Source organism: Grammomys surdaster, unplaced genomic scaffold, assembly GCF_004785775.1.
Source record: "Grammomys surdaster isolate TR1022 unplaced genomic scaffold, NIH_TR_1.0 193, whole genome shotgun sequence".
NCBI classification, from domain to species: Eukaryota; Metazoa; Chordata; class Mammalia; order Rodentia; family Muridae; genus Grammomys; species Grammomys surdaster.
The window spans coordinates 7,228,959-7,249,234 of record NW_021604638.1 but is presented as its reverse complement, the minus strand read 5'-3'; the positions used below and the strand labels follow the sequence as shown (position 1 = coordinate 7,249,234).

The following is a 20,276-nucleotide window of genomic DNA, read 5'->3' as shown; positions in this document are numbered from 1 at the left end:
AATGAGGACAGTTTCTTCTTTTTTTGTTTTTTGTTTTTTTTTTTTGAGACAGGGTTTCTCTGTGTAGCCCTGGCTGTCCTGTAACTCACTCTGTAGACCAGGTTAGCCTTGAACTCTCAAACTCAGAAATCAGCCTGCCTCTGCCTCCCAAGTGCTGGGATTAAAGGTGTGCGCCACCACCGCCCGGTGAGGACAGGTTCTTATATAGGCCAGGTTGGCTTCAAATTTGCTACGCAGCCAAAGATGATCTTGAACCTCTATAATCTTCCTACCTTCACCTCCTAAATGCTGGGATTACAAGCTTGAATCACCACGCCTGGAGCCACAGAACACCCTGACTAGAGCCGCACCAGAATATATGTTAACTACTAAATTCTGGTACCTTGGAAGTGCTTGTTCAAAAAATAAACTTTTGAACTGTTCATCAGATGGCATGCGGCTTCGAGACAGCTGAGCTCTCCTCAACCCCCCCCCCCCCTCCCCCCCCACCCCCCGTGCTGGAGAGTCTTGCTGATCACCCAAGCATCTAACCTTTGTACATGCTGTCCCATGAAAAGACCTATTCTGTTCAACCCAGGCTGCCTCTGTCCTCTCCTCCAGCTCCCTGCTCAAATGGCCTCCTGTCCCAGCAGCGTCTGTCCTGCTTCTCCAAGGCTGCTTCTTTAGTAGCTTTTCACAGATAACCTCGTGAAACTGCTCTGTGAGCTGGGCATGGTAGGACATGCTTTGATACCAGCTCGAGAGGCAGAGGCAGAGGCAGGTGGATCTCAGTAGTTCGAGGCCAGCCTGGTCTACAGAGCAAGTTCCAGGACAGCCAGGGCTATATACTGAGACCCTTGCCTCTTGAAAGAACAAAAAATTAAAACAAAAAATTATAATAAAGAAACTACAGGTTTTTGTTGTTGGTGGGTTTTTTTTTTTTTTGGTATTTATTGTGTTTTTTCCTAGATCAGCTAACACAGTCAGTCAGGTGGTCTGGGTCCAGGCCAGAGCCATGACACACATCAGATGCCAGTGACCCCTCAAGGAATTCTGGGACAGGCCAACCAGCACTGCTCTAGCACAATCTAGGTGAAAGGTCTTGTGAATGGTGGCACACACCTGTGATCCCGGCACTTGGGCGGGTACAGGGATCAGGAATTCATGGTTAAGCGTTGGTTATATAACCAACCACTTTGAGTCTATGATACATTGCCTTACCCCCCACCCCCCCAAAAAAAACAAAAATTCAGGACTGGAGAGATGGCGCCCTGGTTAAGAGCACTTAAGAGGACCTGGATTTTGCCCAGCACCCACAGCGTCTCAGTCATCAGTAACTTCAGATCCAGGATTCCAATGCTCTCCTGTGACCTCTGTGGGCACCAGGCACACATATGGTACACATACACACATGGGCAAGACATAAAATACATACATCTAGACAGTCTCACTTCTGTCAGGGGATAAAGCCCCCCCTCCACCTCCCTCAGGTCAGGGCTATCTCCGTCCATGCAGCCATCCGGAAACACCACACAGCAACCAGAGTTAAGGAGATGCTTCCTTTGTTATAAATATATTATATACATCCAAAACATGACATTAAAATATTACTCCATGTTACAGAAAGATATTAAGGCTTTCCATTATTTACATTGACAAGCAAGCACCTTAAAAAAAATCCAAATAAAAAAGCCTTATTCTTCCTCCTCTGACACTCCGGTCAGAAGGGACACAGTGTCCCCTCCCCAAATGACCAAGCCCTTCATAAGAGCTGTGCCCATGAAGATGTCTCCACAGGGAGACCTCAGATGTGGCTGGACACATGGACAGAAGAACTAGGGGAAGGGAAAGAGTATCTGCATATGGGCAGGACATTCTGGCCTCTCCTTGCCATCTGCCCTCTGACCCATACCCAGCTCTGCCTCCCTTGGGTGGCAGCTGGGGTGGCCCACCCACCTAGGCCTCTGGGGTCGAATTGCAGGGCTGACGGAGGATCATGATCCAGGGACATTTACGTGTTCTGGGGGCTCTCTGGGTCACTGAGACAGACCACGTGTGTCAGTGACCCTACACCGGCCAGGGAGCAGGCGTGCAGAGCAGATGCACGGGATGGGGCTGGCCAGCAGGACCGGGCTCCCCTCTGCAGTCAGGCTTGGCCTTGGAGCAGCTCAGTGGCCAGAAAGGCCCAAGGAAAGAAAAGAAGAGGAAATGAAAACTCGGTGGCTCAAGTATTCTGTGTCACTGGGGGTGGGCTAGGGGTGCCCGGGCCCAGCCCAGGGGACTTCTCTTCACTGGAGGAGTAGCTCAGAGACGCCGGGATTTGGCAGATGGCTTCAGTTCAGGTTCAGGAAGGTTGGCAACCAAGAGTCCAGACATGCTACTTGATCTTCTGGGCCCACTTCATGTCGTCCGCCCTCGGCTTCTCCCCTGTCAGGCCTTGGATGATGTCCTCCAGGCGCCGCCAGAAGCCTATCACCTCTAGGGGGTAGTTGAGCCAGCCTGCAGCAGACACAGTCAAGGGGCTAGTGAGAAGAGCCAGTCTGCTTGGGGATGGGGAGAGGTAGGAGGTGGGTCTATGGAGAAGGGGCTGCTGGGAGACTGCTGGTAAGGGTGGGCACAGCAGTGCCCCATCCCTGGCTGTGGCCAGATCCTCTGTTTCTCCCAAAGGGAGATGTCACCAACTACCAGAAGGTGGGGCCCAGAGAGAGACCTCCCTCACGTGGGGCTTGGGTCCCTCCCTCGGCCTCCCCAAATCAGTAGGATTTTTTTTCTTTTTCTTTTTCTGTTTTTTTTGAGACAAGGTTCTCTGTGTAGACTTGGCCGTCCTGGAACTCACTCTGTGGACCAGGCTGACTTCAAACACAGAGATCCGCCTGCCTCTGTGCTGGGACTAAAGGTGTGTGCCATTCCACCTGGCAATTACAAGGCATTCTGTCTGTTTTATTCACTTAGACTCTAAGTCCAGGGCAGTAAACTGTTGGCTGAGTGAGTGTCTGGAGTCATAAGAGCTTGAGATAGAGAAGGGGCTTTGTGTTCATGTCCTGACCTAGAAGAATGCTTGCACACAGCAGCAGCTCAGTGAAGGTGTGTTCTGAGAACACTGGGCAGGCCAAGACTATATCCCCTCCCACCCTCCTGACCCTGGGGATGGCACCACCCACCTGTGGTGATACAGAAGTATGTTTCATGGGGCGCCACGTGGTGGATGCGATGGTGTTTCCTTGGCAGGATCACGTGCCAGTCCTGCAGGACGGTGACCCAGCATGGCAGCCCTAAGTACGTGTGCGACCATTTGTGGATCTGGTTGGTGAAGGTGCCAAAGATAATCAGGCAGAAGACGAAGCATTCCCAGGGGTAGAGCTGCTCCAGGGTCTCTGCAGGGCAAGGGCAAGGGCATGAGACCTTTGCAGCTGCCCCACTGGCCGGCCAGCTCCTGTGCCGGGAGCACCCAGGTCCCCCTCAGCTGCTACCATCAAATCTTCAGATTTAGGAGCAGCCAGGGATTGGCTAAGTATGTGGGCTCTACAGCCAACTGGGGCTGGGTTCTGATTCCTGCTGACATTTGTGGGTTGTTTGGGCAGGGACTCTGGGTCAGGTTCTCTGAAGCAGGGCTTGAGGACACTCATGTACTCGGGAGTGTCCCTTGATGGAAGACATCTACAGAGCAAGGGCTTCAGGCTCTGTGGGGCGCTGTGGGTTTCTAGGGTGCAGCAGCTCCGCAAGGTTCACCTTGGAAGAAAGCAAAGCCATGGGCCCTCGGAGGCCTTCATTTGCTGGCTTCTGGCTCACGGGATGGGGAGAGGTAGGAGGTGGGTCTATGGAGAAGGGGCTGCTGGGAGACTGCTGGTAAGGGTGGGCACAGCAGTGCCCCATCCCTGGCTGTGGCCAGATCCTCTGTTTCTCCCAAAGGGAGATGTCACCAACTACCAGAAGTTCTGGCTTTGCCTTACCTGATGCCCAGCGGTGGACCGGAGAGCTGCGCAATTAGGAAATGGGCAATGTGGGCCCCAGCTCACAGTCCATATTTTGTTTTTGTTTTTTTTTTTCTCTAGTGCTGGGATCAAACCCAGGGTATGGGCACAGCAGGCCAGCTCTCGGCTACTAGGTCCCACCCAAGTCTTCGTAGTGTGTCTTTTCTTTAAATAAGAAAGAACAAGGGCTGGGCTATGACTCACAGGGTGCCTGTCAAATGAGCAGCTCCGTGAAGGATGTGGGAAAGGCCCTGGGGGCCACATTACCAGAGAATGCTCTGAGAAGTCAGAAATTCGGTTTTAGGCTAAATGCCCAACTTTTACATGCACCCTACTAATGGAGAATACTTTAAATGTCATGTGACACCCACGCATACCCTGGGAGCCTCCCGAGGGCCTCTGTCCCTGACGCACACTGAGGAGCCCCAGCTGCAGGTCTCACCTGGGCTCTGGGTCTGGAACTTGTAGGCCATGTTCAGCAGTGGCAGCAGCGTCACCAGGCAGTTGTCACCATTGGTCTCGATGAAGTCGTGCCGTGTGATAGCTGTAGGGTCAATGTGGTGCTCCCGGAACGGCCGGATGAAGGCCTGGGAGGGCAGGGGACAGGTGTAGCCTCCCAGTTAGCTGATGGCAGTTGTGCCCTCCAGCTCCTGCTCCTGGAGCTTCCCAACCTCTACCCCGTCACCGACACAGACCCTGCCTGGGGCGGTCTGGCAGGCTTCCATGAAAGATGGCTTCAAAACACTGATGATATCTTTCTCAATCCTTCCTCAGTTTCCTCAACCATACTGGGAGAGCCTTAGAGACAACTTCCACCCTGAAGCAGGTGAAGAGGCCCCACAAAAACAAATGGGGTTCTGTCTGTCTGGCCTTTAAGCTCCTGCTTCTGGGAGCAGCCTCCAGGCTCTCAATTCATGTTGCTAAGTGGAGCCTGCCTCAGGTGAGCACAGACCCAGGAAGGGCTAACCAGAGCCCATCCATCTCCCTGGCAGGGATTATGGGCAGTGTGATACCAGCTGGACCGATGGGATGAGGTGCTGAGTTTGGCTGCCACTAGGGGAAAGAATTCTCTAGGCAGCCAGGAGTGGAAGCCTGAACTCAGCAGGAGAAAGCAGAAACCAGAGACTGAGAGCCCATTCTGAAAAGGTGGTTACCCTGGCTCAGCGAGGCTTTAACTTAGCAATGACTGAGTTGGAATCCTTGCCTGATGAAACCAGTCTGGATTCAATTTTCTGTATAACCCAAAAGCCTCACTGACAGCTGATAGGCAAACACAGGACTGGCTCTGACTCGAGGCAGGATTCCAGAAGGCTCTCTGACCCACCTTCCTGTGCTATTACCAACCACCGGGATCCCCAGTCCAGTCTCTGAAACACAGCATTGCGTGTGGGTAGCTGAGGCTCTGAGGGGTTAGAGGACTAACCCTGGGACAGTCCCACAGCCTGGCCTACGCACCTTCCCGACAATGGGCAGATCCACAGAGCCCCACGTGTCAGCACCCCAATGTACCAGGCCGGACAGGAAGTCAGCGACGAGAGCCCCTGCAACTGTGGGCGACAAGAGAGTGAGGCAGGGCAGGGCATGCAGAGACGTCCCCCTCCCTCCCGTCAGGGGCCGCCCCTCCAATCTTGCTTGTTTACTTGTTTGCTCATTCATTACGAAGCACCCGGGTCCCTGCCCAGTGGACAGAGTCTCCACGTAACATCTCTAGCTCTGGTCTGCACAGAGCAGATTCACCCACTATGGCGATTATGGGGGCATAATCGCCTTTCTGGACTAGGTGTTAAAAAGGACTCAGCTCAGCTGCCTAGAATCCCAGCACCCGGGAGGCTGAGGCAGGAGGATCCAGAGTTTGAAGCTAGCCTGGGCTACAGCAAACATAAGCAGTTCCTCACTTGCAATTACATCTCCATCCCACCTACCCCTCCTGGCTTTTATCTTGGACTCAGTCCTTTGAGCTTTCCCTTTGTTTGCTTTCAATCTGCTCAGAACTAGCCTGGGGTACCCCCCCCCCCCACCAGTCACCACAGGTCTTAGGTCTGGACCAGAAGTATTCCCACCTCTATCATTCATGAGCTGTGTGACATCATGCGTGCTACTTAACATCTCTGTGTCCCATTTTCTTCTTGTTGGGCAGGGGTGGTAAAGATGTAAAAGACCGCAGTGCTGTCTCACACGCTTGGCCTGTGGCCTCGGTCACTTCCTTATCTCTGTTAGCAGCATTTAGCTTACAGAGGTGACCTGCAGGCTGGGGGAGAGGTACTGAGCCCAAGTCAACCGCACGGCAGTGGCACAGCTGGCACAGCTGGATCCACGTATGCATGGGCAAACTGAGGCAGAGTGAGCAGCAGTGTCCCCTCCCCTCCCCTCATTGTTCCTCTCGGCCTGGAACATCCTCCCTTTCCGGGATGCAGTTCCCAGGCTGCTTAGAGTCCTTCCTGGCTCCGTGCCCTTCCTAAGACCTGAGTCACCCGGGGTATCTGAGCGCGTCCTCTCACTCCTGTCACTTTCCTCGAGCATACCTGTCTTTTGCAGTTTTACCGTCAGCTCTGGGCTTGGCACTGTGGGCTCTGGTTTAGGGCTGGACCTTGGTTCTTTGACATCAATGGGCTCAGTGTCCCCTGAGGTAGTGATTGGCACACAGTAGGCCCTCAGAGCTGACCCCATGAGGGTAGCTGGGCATGAGGATCTGTGCAGGCCTCTGCCCTCTGCTCCCCTCCCCTGCAGTTTCTCACTGTAAACTGGTTGTCTGAGGCCCAGGTTCTGAATTGCCATGGTGCCCCCTGCCCCCTTAGGACTCACACTGATAGAGGACCAAGACCTTGGGGTGCCATGAGGACTGTGAGTGAGAACCTCTGGATGACTCCCTAGAGAGTGAGACTATAAGCCAGGTGCCGGGAGAAAGGATGCAGGGTACTGTGGGAATGGAATTCTAGTGTCCAATCTGTTTAAAGGCAGCTGCAAAGGGTAGGTTTTTAGAAGCCAGTGGCACCTGTCCATCCACCATCCCTCCACCTACCCAGCATGCATCCATCCACCTCCCACCTAATATCCACGCACTGTCTATCCATTCATCCCTCCAAGCACAGGCGGTGGGGCAGAGCAGCGGGTGGGAGGCCGGGGACACATGGAGAAGGCCGGGGACAGGAGGGCTCTACTGCCTAGCGCTGGGCAGTCCTGTTGCTCAGTGAAGACAGTGCCAGGAAGAGGACTTGCTGTTCTCTGACACCCCAGCAGGTCTAGGGCATCAGTGAAGTACCCATTGTATACTGTGAATGGTGTAGACTCATTGCTTCTAATCTAAGCAAGGGAGGGTTGGGGCCCTGTCTCTAACTAACCACACTGCTACTCCTCTTGCCTCATTTGGACTCAGCATCCTTCCAGAGGTCTGTCTCAGTATCACTGGTCAATGACAGATTTAAACACTACCATCCTGACCAACGGTTATGGGGAACACTGGATGCCTGCGGTAGAGCACTGCTGGGAACCCAAGTCTAGGCTTCTTGTCCTGAAAGTTGGGCTCAGGGTGTGGATGAGACAATTTCTTCCCTCCCCAGGTATAGGTAGAGTCTGGTTAGAACTGTACCTAACCTACACATACCTGGTGTGCAGGTTTATGTGGCTCAAGGCTGTACCTCTGACCATCCAAGGTCACCACTCGGCTTCTTCTCCGTGTGGAATCGAGGGGGCCGGCAAACCTTCTATACAGAACTAGCCGTGAAGGCTGTCAGTCTCTGTTGCTATGGCTCAACCCTGCCAACATCACAGGGTGACCACAGGCAATGTGTCTGTCAGCACAAGGGGCGTGGGGTGACGGGATGGTATTGTTGTAATACCTTGTTTGGAAGTATTTTGGGGTTGGCTTGCTTCACTGGGCTAGCTCTTCTGGAGTCACTCCTGTCATCTGTGTTGGCCACTTCCCTTTTTGCTGCTGAGTGCTGTGTCATCCGAGTCCTGTGTAATGCATCATCTGGTGCAGCGCACACAGCCAGCCTCACTAGACCTTTCCTGAGCCCTAGCTGCATTGCTTATTCATGGAGAAGCTTGTGTACTCACACATTCCCCCGACCATTGGGCTTCGGACAGCAGAGACCTTGTGTTTTTGAGACAGATTCATGCAGCCCTGGCTGGCCCTGAACTTCTCTGATCCTCCCGTTTCAGCCTGTCAAGTATGAGGGTGACAGGTGTGCAAACACACCCTGGCAGACAGTGACTAGGGTTCCTCTAGGCTCGCTAGATGCTGAGCTCTGGCTGAATACGAAGCTCGAAGCTCTGGCTAGGCTAGCAAGCCAGCTTGCCCTGGGGGTCCTGTCTCCACCCGCTAAGGGCTGGGATTACAGGCAGGCTGCTATATACATTTGGTTTTCCTCTGTATGGGCCCTGGGATGCAAACTCTGCTCTGCCCACTTATACAGCAAGCATTTTATCCACTGAGCTATCTATCCAGCCCCAACGCTGACACTGTATTTATTATTTATTTATTTATTTTGAGGTAACCTTGGCTAGCCTGGAACTTGCTATGTGGACCAAGCTAGCTTCAAACTCAGAGCTCGCCCTCTTCTGCTTCCCGAGTCCTGGGATTAAGGGCGCTAACTACTATGCCCGACTTTTGTTTGACACCATAAAAAATCCCCCCCCTTTTTTTTCATTTTTGTGGTGGACACTTTTGCTTTTAAACCAGAGTGCACTGGGCTTCAGTGCGTCGACTTTGTTAGCCCTTGTGGACAAAGGCCAGGTTTGTGTGGTTAAGCTCCTTCCCCTTAACTGGCCTGGGCAGTTAATCCTCTGTGATCAGAACACAGCAGAACAGCATTAGAAAGCCAAGCCAGGGTGGCCTTTGGGAGCCTCTCTCCTGTACCCGGCACTGTCGAGGGCATTAGGGAAGTGCACTGTGCAGGCCTCATTCTTCAGTTCAATTGAGGCTGTGAGACTGTCTCAAAAAGGGGCGTGGGGGGAATAACATGGGAAATAACCCAGAAGGTACTCCCTGGTCCAGGGCAAAGTGACCTCACTCACGGTGGCAAGCTGCACTGCCCTGACCTGATACTAAGGTGAACTAGGAGAGTGTTGCCATCCCAGACTCCGAGGGATCCTAATCATTCTAACCAGTGTTTCCAAGTCAGCCAAGATGGTGGTGCGGAGTCAGAGGGAGAGCGCCTGCCTGGTATGTGTATGGGTCTGAGTTCGTCCCCAGCCTTCAGGAGGCTGAGAAATGGCCACAGACCAGTAATTGTCAATTAAATGAAAGGCAAGCAATCAACGGTAGAGCATAGTGTAAAGTGGCCACTGGGTGCTAACTGGCACAAGTGCAGGGCTTCAACGTCTGCTTCCTTCCACCATTCCTTACCCAGAACTGGCCTAAAAGCGACAGCAGGGACAATAATCTCTCACACAAAGCCCTGGGTTCCCTGGGTTTGACCCCAACCCTGCAGAAACAGCTACCAAGTAAACCCAGCACTCTGAAGGAGAAGCAGGAAGAGCAGGAGATCGGGATCATCAGAGAACCCTCAACACGAACAGTGTAATCTCCCTCCATTTCCAGTGACAGACCACATCACACCTGACCTGCCCAGAGGCCTCAGACCTGCTGAAGCAGGCAGAGAAGGACTGTCCAAGGTCACCGTGGGGGTGGGGGCAAGAGGACCACTGTCAGCCTCGCATCCAGGTCTGGGCAATGAGCGTCATGGAGGATGCCTGTCCCTTAACTAGCAGAAGCCGGCCAAACAAGTACGAGGGTGCAGGCTGGGCTCTGGCACAAGCTCCCCAGTAGCAGCTGCCTGTAGCCCGAGCCTGGCATTCCTCTGTGAGCCTCAGTCTTGCCATCTGTTGGATGGCTGGCACCTAGTACTCACAGAGACATGCTCTGCACTGGAATCAGGAGTAATCTGGGTGACAGAGTGTCCTCTCCCACCACACGAGGAAACGGCTCTCAGTGCCCGCAGCCTGGTAGCTGTTTCTAGGGCACTCAGTTGCCTATGAGGCTCCTTTAGTGGGGGCAGGGTGCAGATACAGACGTCTCTTTGTTCCAGCCCTGGTGGTGGCTGGTGGCTGGGTCACCATCCTTCCCCGAAGACACTGGGAAGGGCACAAGGCTGACTCTATCCAGTGGCAGCAACATCGTGAAGGCTGCGTGGAGCTGAGAGACCAGCAGACTAGGTAGACAGACTCTGAGCATCCATGTGGTTCAGGCTTGTTAAATCCAGATGCCTCAGGCAGCGTGGCCTCTGGGCCTCAGTACTGATCCCTGCCCTCCTCAGTCTCCTAGCTGCTCCTTCAGGGACCCACGGCATGCTCTCCCCAAGAGAATGATCAGCCTATCGCTGATCATTGTCACGCTGTCCTTGTCACGGTCACCAGTGACCTTCAGAGCCAGGTCCCTTCGCTGCACCGTCAGGCTGACTCTGGTGGCGCCCTCTCTGAGGCCTGCTACCCTCTCAGCTTTTCCCAGTCCCCAGGCTGCACCCTGTGTTCACTCCTGCTGTCCAGGCTACTTCTGCACCAGCTCTTGGGCCAAATACTGATTTAATCCCTTACCTCACCCACCACTCACCCTACAATAGCCTGACTGTTCACACAGCTCAATTCCCCAGCTCCTCTGAGTTCAAAAAAACCCCTCAGCACCTGTTCCCTGGATCCTAGCACCAGAAACCATCTTCCCATGAGAAATTCACCAGTGACTCCCCACAAGATAAACTCAAGATAAACTCACTGTCCAGACCATGACCCCGAAGGTCCTCTCCCATTTGCCAATCCACTTCAGGGAGAGGCCATTAGATCTCTTTCCTTTGGTGCACCCGCTCACAGCAGCCTCAGGGCCTTTGCACTAGTAGTTCTGCCTCACATACGAGCCTCCACGGTATCTCCTCCCCTCAGGCTGTTAACAACCACAGCTTTATCTTGATCAGCAATCAGGCATTACATCACACAAGCCCGGCTTTACCAAGGCTTTACCAAGCGGAATCCTTTCGGTTTAAGCTCTGGTTTCCGGGGCTACCCCGGGGCATTGGGAACTGTTGAAGAGATAGAAACAAGCTGGCACAGTGCCCTCGGCAGCTACCTGCGTGTTAACAGACAAATCAGGGCGGCTATTTAAATCGATCGAGGGTTGTGTAAACACCACTATCAGGGGATTACCTGCCCTTATCAGTCCAGAAGCTGGGTGCCATAGGAGAGCTGGCTACCTCGGCTTCAAGGATGGGGCTGGGAGCTGCAGAAACCCAGGTCTCAGGCAGCGAAGGAAGGTGGTGACCTGCCTGTACGGCCCAAAGCTGGAACTACTACAGGGTGTCCTCCCACCCTTGGCCAGGGAGGGTGTGGCTAGAAAGCCCAGGGCCAGTAGGCAGAGGACAATGCTGGAATCTTGCTCTGGACAGTATTGCTGCCAGGGAGGTGGCCAACTCAGGGCACGACCTAACAGATACTTAGCAAGGTTACCTTCCCTCTTCTTCCTGATCACCAGCCCTCTCAGCATGGCTGGATCCTCCCGGCTTTCCTACAGCCCAGGAAACCACACTGCCATGGCCTCAACGACAGGACATATGCTGCAGCCAGCCCAGCCAAGGCTGCAGGGGCCCCCTAACTCTGGGCTACGTACTCCTGCGGGGGTTAGTGGACTCCTGCAGATGGGGGCTGGGCTCTCCATCACAAAGCAGGCTAAACTCCCCCTGGACTGCGAGACAGCTTGATTAGCAGGGTTGTACACTATTGGCTTAGGCACACAGAATGCTTTTAACGGGATTGAGAAGCAGAAGTAAAGCCACGGGGAGGACTAGAGAGGACCATGGTGCCACAGCCCCTTGGCCAGCCCGGGGGCTCAGGAGAGGAAGAGAACAAAGACCTGAGCCAGAGAACAATTGGCTGGACAGGAGGGAAACTGAGCCATGTGGAACTAGAACTGTAGCTGGGCATTCCGACCATATGTGCTTCAGGCTAAGGGGTCAGTCTCCTGCAGGTCCCTCCTCTCAGCCCCCAGTTCCTCATCAAGAGGTTCTCAGCCTGGCCAAGGGGAACCCCAGGACTTCCTAGTACACAGTACCCCACTCCATAAATTCCATCCAACTCACTGAATTCTCGGCACCTGACATGTACCAGGGCTCATGTCTGAGGCTGGAGATACAGAAATAAATAAATAAATAAATCTGACTCCGAGTTGTTGGAGACCCAGCAGCCTCAGGTCCATAGTGTGTGGCAGGGCTTGTCACTATGTAGCCCTGGCTGGCCCAGAGTTCACAGGAGATCTTTTTCTGTCTCCCAGGTATTGAGACTAAAGACTTGCACCCACCATACTCCACAGGGCTGTCTCTGAGGGGCCATCATGGAGGGCCTACCTAAGCAGGTGGCTGTCAGTAGATCTTGGGGATCGAAAGTGTGAAGTCCTGAGAAGGGCTACAGGCACAGTGAAGGGCTTGTACAAAGGCCCCCACGGGAAGGAGTAGGGGTGTGTGTGTGTTTGTGTGTGCGCATGGGCACATGTACACCGAGTTTGTGGCCAGTGCGGCTTAACAGCAACAAGGAGGGAAAGATGGAGTGGCCACTGGGTCAGGACACTAGGCAGGGCGGGGGGGGGGGGGGGGGGAAAACACCTACGGGTTCCGGTGGGGGGGCTGGGTTGGGGGTTGGGGTGCCTGAATTTCAGTGCTCCAAAAGAAGAATGTAAGGAACAGGAACTGGGGGTGATGTCACCATGTCACTTGACTGAATGCTCCAAGATAGCAGGTGCTGATGCAAGACCGCCCTGAGCACTCCTGTGCTCGCGTGCACAAAGGTGAATGAGCTCGAGAGGGGCCCTGGCACTCACCGACACCCAGGATGACGAGGGGTGTGTGTTCCCAGCGGGCCAGCAGCAGGAGGTGGACCAAGTTGTGGGCGATGAGGCTGAAGCACAGGATCACAGAACACCACTCCTGGAAGCGCTTGCCTGTGGGGAGGGGAGGGGTGGGCTGTGTGAGGCACAGACACAGCCTGAACGGTAGCAGTGGACTGTGCCAAGCAACCCCAACCGTTCATTTCACAGACAGCACCACTGGCTCAGAAAAAGGGCTTTTGCAAAAGCAAGACACTGAGCACATGTTGTGTGCCCATGAGGCTGGGCCTATAAGTGCTAATTCTTTGACAGACAGGTCCCAATACTGGTCTCTCTTCAGGCTTTCTGGAGACTTCTGTGGGAACTTAATGACACCCTTGTATTTTAACTGGTTTCCTGGTACCATCTGTTCCCAGATCATCAGAAGCGAGAGGCCTTTGATCTTCAACCTGGGGACATCCAGAGCCTGCCCAGCCTCCAGGTAGCAGGACACAAGCCATAAGCCTCAGGGTCAAGGAGAAATAGAGTGTTGGGGACACTAGGCCCTCCAGGATTGGCATCTGGATCCCTGCAGCCGGGCAGGAATGTGGTCTCCAGTAGGCTGCAGGTGACCAAGAAGATGCAGGATCTGAGGACTCCAGTATGAGAATTCCATTTTATGCAATCAGTTTAGAGAGTTTATTGGACAATCAGACCATTCCTTGTGGCATTGGCGGAGATGTCTAAATTCTGGACATCATCCAAGTGTCCGTGGCCCACGGATGAGCCAGAATCGTCCCAATGGCCTTCCTATGCTGCCCAGGTTCTGTGGAGGCAGAGAGTAACGTGCTGATGATAACATCAATAAAGAAAGGCTGGCGAGCTTGCTCAGCCGGGAACGGAGCTAGCCACTAAGTATGATCACCTAAGATCAGGCCCTGGGTCCCACACGGCCAGAGGGAACTGACTCCTAAAAGCAGTCCTCAACAACAACATGCGCTACACATAGACACACACACGCACACACATGCACACGATAAAAAAAGGCAAGTATGTATAAATATTTTTATAGAAAAGAAAACACTGAGGGACTGGGGTGTCAGGAGCTGAGCACTAGGTGGCTTAAGGCCCCGACACACAAAAACCTCTAAGGGAGCCAGCAAGATGGCTGGGCGGGGAAAGGCATGTGCTGCCAAGCCTGACGACCTCGGTTCAATCCCCGGGACCTACATAATGAAAGAGGAGAGCCAACTCCCACGAGCTCTCCTCTGACTTCCATAACACCATGCACAAATCCTCATCCACACTAAATGCACACACTCAACGGAAGGGAATGGCCAGAAGCTGAGCCTCTAGACCACCTGAGGCTGCCTGCCCTCCCCTTGATATAGCACACCAAGGCGTTTTCTTCTGGCAACTCATTTTTGATTTTTTTTTTTTTTTAAAGGAATAAACCACACACGAGTGGCAAGCCTTCTGCCCGTTTCCCAGGCAGCTGGTCCCAGAGGTCAGAGACCCTTCATGTGACAATGTGACTATCCCTGGTGCTCAACAATAACCAAGCAGTTACTGTTACCAGGCACCCAGAACCTGCTCAGAAGCAGAGGCTAAAGCAAAAAGGGAGACAGCCCAAGGCAGCTCGGCGTGCCAGGCACAGAGGGATGCTGTGGCCTCCTCTCAACCATCCCCCCGCCCTACTCCCACTGACCATGCTTGCCCCTTTCTCTCTACCACACTGCTGTCTGGTGAAGGCTCCAGATGGGGTTAATGAAGGCCCAAGCCAGGCCTGCTGCCCACCTGCCTTGCCCCTGAAGAAAGCTCCCCCTTATCTCCTGCTCTGAGATTCTCTGACACTCCGTCCTCCCCCCCCTCCCCAGGGCTATGGCCCCACCTGAATGTCAAGCACCCTTACCAGGCCCTGGCACTCAGTTGGTATTCAATCAATGCGTGGGGGGGTGAACACATCTAGTCACAAACCGTAACTGTGTCCTACACTCAGCACTACGTAGGGCGCAGACTAGACTCCACCTGCGCCTGTGCAGCAGCTGGCCCAAGTAAAGACTGACACTGGGAGAGGGGGCTCAAGGCTCATTCACCCCCACAGAAGAGGACATCAAGGCCAAGGAGGGGCGAGGTCTCCAGGTCACAGGAGCAGGCCCGGGCCTGAGGCTTCCAGTCCTTCCCTTCTCAGCTGGGCTGTTTCTGAGTCTTGTTTCGAGCCAGTCTGCCTACCTCTTCCGGTTCCTGCTTGTGGGTAGGGCGCAGGACTCAGAAGCAGGAAGCTTCCCCCACCCAGGGGGGGGGGGGGGGGACCCAGGTGGTTACTACACATAGGGATTAAGGGACAGAAGGTGGGCAAAGTCACAGCCAAGGGTTAAACTAAAACAATGACAGTAATGATGATAATGGCTAGTGCCCACGGATGGATGGACAGAGTCACAGCCAAGGCTCAGACTAAAATGATGATGATAATGGTGACATCAGCTGGTGCCCACCATGTGGGGATGAGGCTTGGCTGCAAATAGGACCCTCTGGTCAGGTTTGTTCTTTCTTTCTTTTTTTTTAAGATTTTATTTATTGGCCGGGCAGTGGTGGCGCACGCCTTTAATCCTAGCACTTGGGAGGCAGAGGCAGGTGGATTTCTGAGTTCGAGGTCTACAGAGTGAGTTCCAGGACAGCCCAGGCTGCACAGAGAAACCCTGTCTTGAAAAACCAAAATAAATAAATAAATAAATAAGATTTTATTTATTTTATATAGGTGAGTACACCATTGCTGTCTTCAGACACAACAGAACAAGGCATCAGATCCCACTACAGATGGTTGTGAGCCACCATGTGGTTGCTGGGAATTGAACTCAGGACCTCTGGAAGAGCAGTCAGTGCTCTTAGCCACTGAGCCATTTCTCCAGCCCATTGTTCTTATTTCTTGTTTTGTTTTTTTTGAGACAGGGTTTCTCTGTGTAGCCCTGGCTGTCCTGGAACTCACTCAGTAGACCAGGTTGGCCTTGAACTCAGAAATCCACCTGCCTCTGCCTCCCAAGTGCTGGGATTAAAGGTGTGCGACACCACTGCCCAGCCCATTGTTCTTATTTCTTAAAAACATGACCTAAACTTAAAACCACATACACTCCTAGTTCTTGTTAGCCCTGAAAACACAGGACTGTCCGCCACTGCAGGCAGGACAGTTAGCCACCATCTAAGGAGTCATGGGGTTTCAGGTTCACCAGTCCCCCAGCTGCTTTCAGGGCTGTCTTGCTAGCCTCTGAAATCCCGAGACCCAGACAAGGAAACTGAGGCAGAGTTGGATATGGGTTCTTGCCTGGAAACTGTAGGTCTATGCTGTCCTGGTGCCTGGGACATCCAGTTCTCACCTTGTTGGGCAGAATGGCTTTGAAATCTGAGTCTTTTCTAAACTTACCTCACTCTGGACCTGGGTGTGGCTGCAGATGGCTCTCATTTCTGACCCACAGAAAACATGCATGACATGCTAATACGCGGCCTGCACTTCACAACACCCTGAGAGCTAAGACAGTCCTCCCAATGCAAGGGAGAGGAAAAAACTGTCTAAGTCAGGCCCCAGGCCACCAACATGGCAAGCCCACGAAGTCACGGGACCTAAACAGAGCTAACTTTATAAATAGACAGACTAGGGAGGTAGGGGAGACAATCAAAGGGGTACTAAGAGTGTGTGTTGGGGTTACTTACTCAAGATTCAGGTGTCCTGGCCTCCACTTGAAGGCCAGGGTGCCTGTGTGGGACGAGTGTGGAGCCTGGCAAGGGAGCAAATCACCTACATCATAGGGCAAGCCTCTTCCTGCCCCAAACAACCTACACTTGTGCTGGCCTCTGGCCATCAGACCCTGTGTGCCACAGAGAGCAGACAAGAGGGACAGAGAGAATAGGACAGACTGAGGGGAATGCATGGACTAAAGAAGCAGAAACCAGGGAGATAAAAAGATGAGATCACAGGGAGAAAGATCAGCGAGAAAGTCAGACTAAGGTAGACACAGACAGAGCTCAGCCCAGCGCAGGGGACCAGGCCTGGCCAGGGACGAACCCCACAGTGGCTCCAAGCCCCTGTGTCATGGCTTCAGTCAGGTCCACTTTGGTCCAACTTCAGGCCTACACTACGTAAGGATACATACACCTTACAGCCGGGGCACCTATGAAGTGGCAGGTTGCAGCTGGATCCTCTGAGTGTCACCTTGCCCAAGGGAGATGGGAAGGAGGACCCACCAAACTCATGAGGCTCCTCTCAAGCTTGGCTTTCAGCTTACTGCTGAGAAAGGCAGACAGAGCAGGGCACCGAGGAAAACCTTCAGTGACTCTGATACCGCACAGAACTTAGCCCAATGCCAGGGTCACTGCCACCTCACCCCTGACCATCCTCTTCCATCCCACCCACTCTGGCCATCCTGCTTGGAGACACACGCACACACACACATACCCCAGGCCCTGTATCTGCCACCAACCCCACAAACAGGATAGACTGCTGTCCTAGAACTGGATAACTTCTACAGCCAGAGCAAAAGCTGGCAAACAAGAAACATGCCCTCACCATCTCAGTCCTGGTACTGTGGGTAGCTCCCACGGGAGCAGGGAGGGCTACCATCCCATGCTAAGCCTCCACAGACATGGACAGGGTGGTCCTGGGGTGCCACGGATTTCCTGAAAGCCAGATGTCAAAGATGCACAGCCTACCCTCGCCAGCCTTTCTGTGGCAGCGGCAGGGGCATAACTGTAAACAGGCCTGGTGTTTCAAGACATGGGAGCACGCAGGGAAATGCCTGCATACTCAGTAAATGGCATCTTTGTTAACTTACCGCTATCAGCTGTTAAATGCCAAACCACTGTCAGCCCCAGGAATCTCAAGACCTCGGTCCTGGGACTCAGGGAATTGTCTCTGCTCCAGCCCACAGGCTCCTCGTGCTCAGTGGAAGACTGTGCCAGGCACACTCCCACCTCAGGGCCTTTCTACTTGTTCTCTGGCCCTCACACACTCTCAAGGTCCCTTCGCTCCCACCCTCCCTCCCTTCAGCTCTGTGTTCAAATGCTGTCCTTTCAATAAAGCCTGATACAGGCTCTCTCCATGCCAAGCCCCTCCTCACGGTTTTCCTTTCCCTACATGGCATTTGCAACTCGACTGCCATTATTTGGGGGCTTGTTGCCTGTCCCCTAAACCAAAATGTCCGCTCAAGTCTTGCCTGTCTTCAGGGCTGAGAACAGGAACTGGAACAAATATACCATTAGGTGCTTAATATACGCAGGCCGGCTCCCTTATCCTTTTACAGGTCAGGCCAGGCACCTAAGACCACAAAGCTCAGGGGACACAGACAGGGAGACCCACTGAGAGGAACTTGGAGGAACCAGTTTGACTGGTCTTTCCCTCTCTGGGTTAGGAAAGAAGGCCCCAGGAGGCTGTCTGAAGCTGTGTGGCTATTCTTCAGGTACTGATCCTGAATCATAAAGGAGGGGTGAGAGGTGACATTTTTTCCCCAGGAGAAAGCAAGAGGAGACAATTGGGGCCATTAGAAAGTAGGCTGGGAGGACAGTACAGCCACCCACTGAGTCCGAGGTTATACTCCTGAGAACCAGCAAGACAAGGCTAACTTCAAGCTCAGAGAAGGGCAGCTGGCCAGGTGAATCACAGGGACGGCCTATTGTACACAAGGCCTAGAGCCACATGGTGGGTGCCATTACAGCAGGTGATCATGTGAAGAGGCCCTGCCCAGGCCATCCAGTTAACCATTCTGAATGCCACTAGCCTCCGTCAAGGAGAGTGGGTCCTGAGGCTGGGTGTTTGGGTGTGGGCCAAGGACACAGCAGAAAAGACCAAACACCCAAGACAAGCGGAAAACCACACACACAGACTGGAAACGTGCACCGCAAGGACAAGCCTTACTGACCTAGGACCCAAAGAGGAAAAGCAAATGGTCCTATATCACGTGCCACTTATAATTCAAAAAGCATCAAACACATGGCAGCCAGGGTAGGGAGCCAACGGGGTAGTGGCCTCAGCCCCACCCAGGCCAGGGCTGTGCCCCGTAGCTGCCCAGCCAAGGGATCGGATAGAATGTTGGATAACAAAGCCAACTCATAGAGACACCCTGGCAGAGGGGCCTCAAGGCTGTCATCTGACTCTGGAGTGCACAGGCATTTCCTCAACCCCTGGGGACACCCAGCCAGGTGGTGAGATTGCTGAGGCTCCCTGGGAGCTGGAGAACAGGATGGAGCCAGCGCTTTTTAGGGTAAGAGCAAGTCAAGGAGCAAAGAAACCGGAGAGGGGTCCTGGCCTTGGGGGAAGGGGTGGAGCCAGGGAGAGGGGCTCCGGGTGGTGATAAAGGTTGGGGAACTAGAGTATCCCACAAAAGTCCTAATGAGCAGCTAGTGTGTGAGAGTGGGAGAGGACAGAGCCAGACTCAGTAGCGTCTGAGTCGCTGCCGAGAATCTACCAGTAAGAGGTGAGGGCTGCCGGTCCCACTGGGCGGGGGGAGGGGATAAGTTCACTGCAGCTACTGAAGCAGGGACCGTGACGGAGCTTGGGGGAAGAGCGCCTGGAATACTCTGCAGCTGAAATCCAAATCGGGGCCTTAGTAGCTGGAGAACTGATAGTTCCAGAAGGGGAGTCAGTTTGCAACCCACCGTCTTGGAAAAACGCGCAGGGTGCAGAATCCTAACGTGAGGGTCCTAGGACTGCGTTTGAGTTTAGGTGGCTAAGGGCAGTGCCTGAGGCTGAGATGTATAAGGCTCCGCTGACTAAGAACCGGAAGCCTTAGATTGGGATCTGGAGACACAAGGCAGGCCAGGGTTGGGTTCCTAAACTGCCCAAGGTGCCCTGGGGCTAGGACTCCGGATGCGCAGGTGCATTGGCGCTGTCTCTAAATCTCTGCAACCCCAAAGCCTCACGAGGCTCGGAGTAGGAAGGAGTCTGGTTGGGGTCCCTAAATCTGAGGGTGCTCTTTGCAAAGTTGGAAGCCCTGGAGTTCCGCTTTGGGTGGAAGCTGGGATTGGGATGGGGGCAGGGTTAGGGTGGATGGGGCTAGGGTTAGGATGGAGTGGGATTCGAATCCAAGGGCATCCAAATGGGCTGCTGGAATTCCGATCTGGGTAGAGTTCAGATCTCAGCATTTCGGGTGGGCTGGGGTTCGGATCCGTGGGGGTTCGGATAGGTTGGGTCGAAGTGAGGTTCGAATAGGCTGGGGTTCTAATCCGTGGACTCCGGGTGGGTTAGGGTTCGAATCCGGGGTCTTGGAATGAGCCAGGGTTCGGACCGCCTGGGGTTCGGTCGGGGCGGGCCCGGCGCCGATCACTCATCAGACTGCAGGCCCTCTGCCCGTCCTACCTGGGGAGTAGAGCGCTGCCAACTCTCGGGCTCCGGCGTGCTGTGCGCCCCAGCGCCGGCCCTCCGCCGTCTCGTCCTCGTCCAGCTCCGGCTGCCGGCCCGGCGCGTCCTCGGCGCCCGCCATGGCCCGTCGCCCGGCCCGCCCGCTGCGCTCTGCCTGCGGCGGCGGCGGCCGCGGAACCGCGGCGAGATCACGCCGCCC

General features: G+C 54.0%; 1 protein-coding gene across 1 annotated transcript; it reads right to left on the bottom strand.

The window, feature by feature from the left end:
* Positions 1-1,536: 1,536 nt before the first annotated feature.
* Positions 1,537-20,240, bottom strand: LOC114622953 (transmembrane protein 189). Its single transcript, XM_028769540.1, has 6 exons — positions 20,075-20,240; positions 12,748-12,867; positions 5,406-5,497; positions 4,393-4,537; positions 3,141-3,353; positions 1,537-2,478 (listed from the first exon to the last, which is right to left on the bottom strand). Exons 1-6 carry the CDS (start codon positions 20,196-20,198, stop codon positions 2,357-2,359), a joined length of 816 nt encoding a protein of 271 aa, XP_028625373.1. The 5' UTR covers positions 20,199-20,240; the 3' UTR covers positions 1,537-2,356.
* Between the last annotated feature and the right edge of the window lie 36 nt (positions 20,241-20,276).

Coding starts and splice junctions, on each gene's coding strand:
- LOC114622953 (XM_028769540.1), bottom strand. CDS start 20,198: ATGGCGGGCGCCGAGGACGCGCCGGGCCGGCAGCCGGAGCTGGACGAG. Junction 4,538..5,405: donor ATCTGCCCATTGTCGGGAAG/GTGCGTAGGCCA, acceptor CTGCCCTCCCAG/GCCTTCATCCGGCCGTTCCG. Junction 3,354..4,392: donor GTTCCAGACCCAGAGCCCAG/GTGAGACCTGCA, acceptor CTTGCCCTGCAG/AGACCCTGGAGCAGCTCTAC.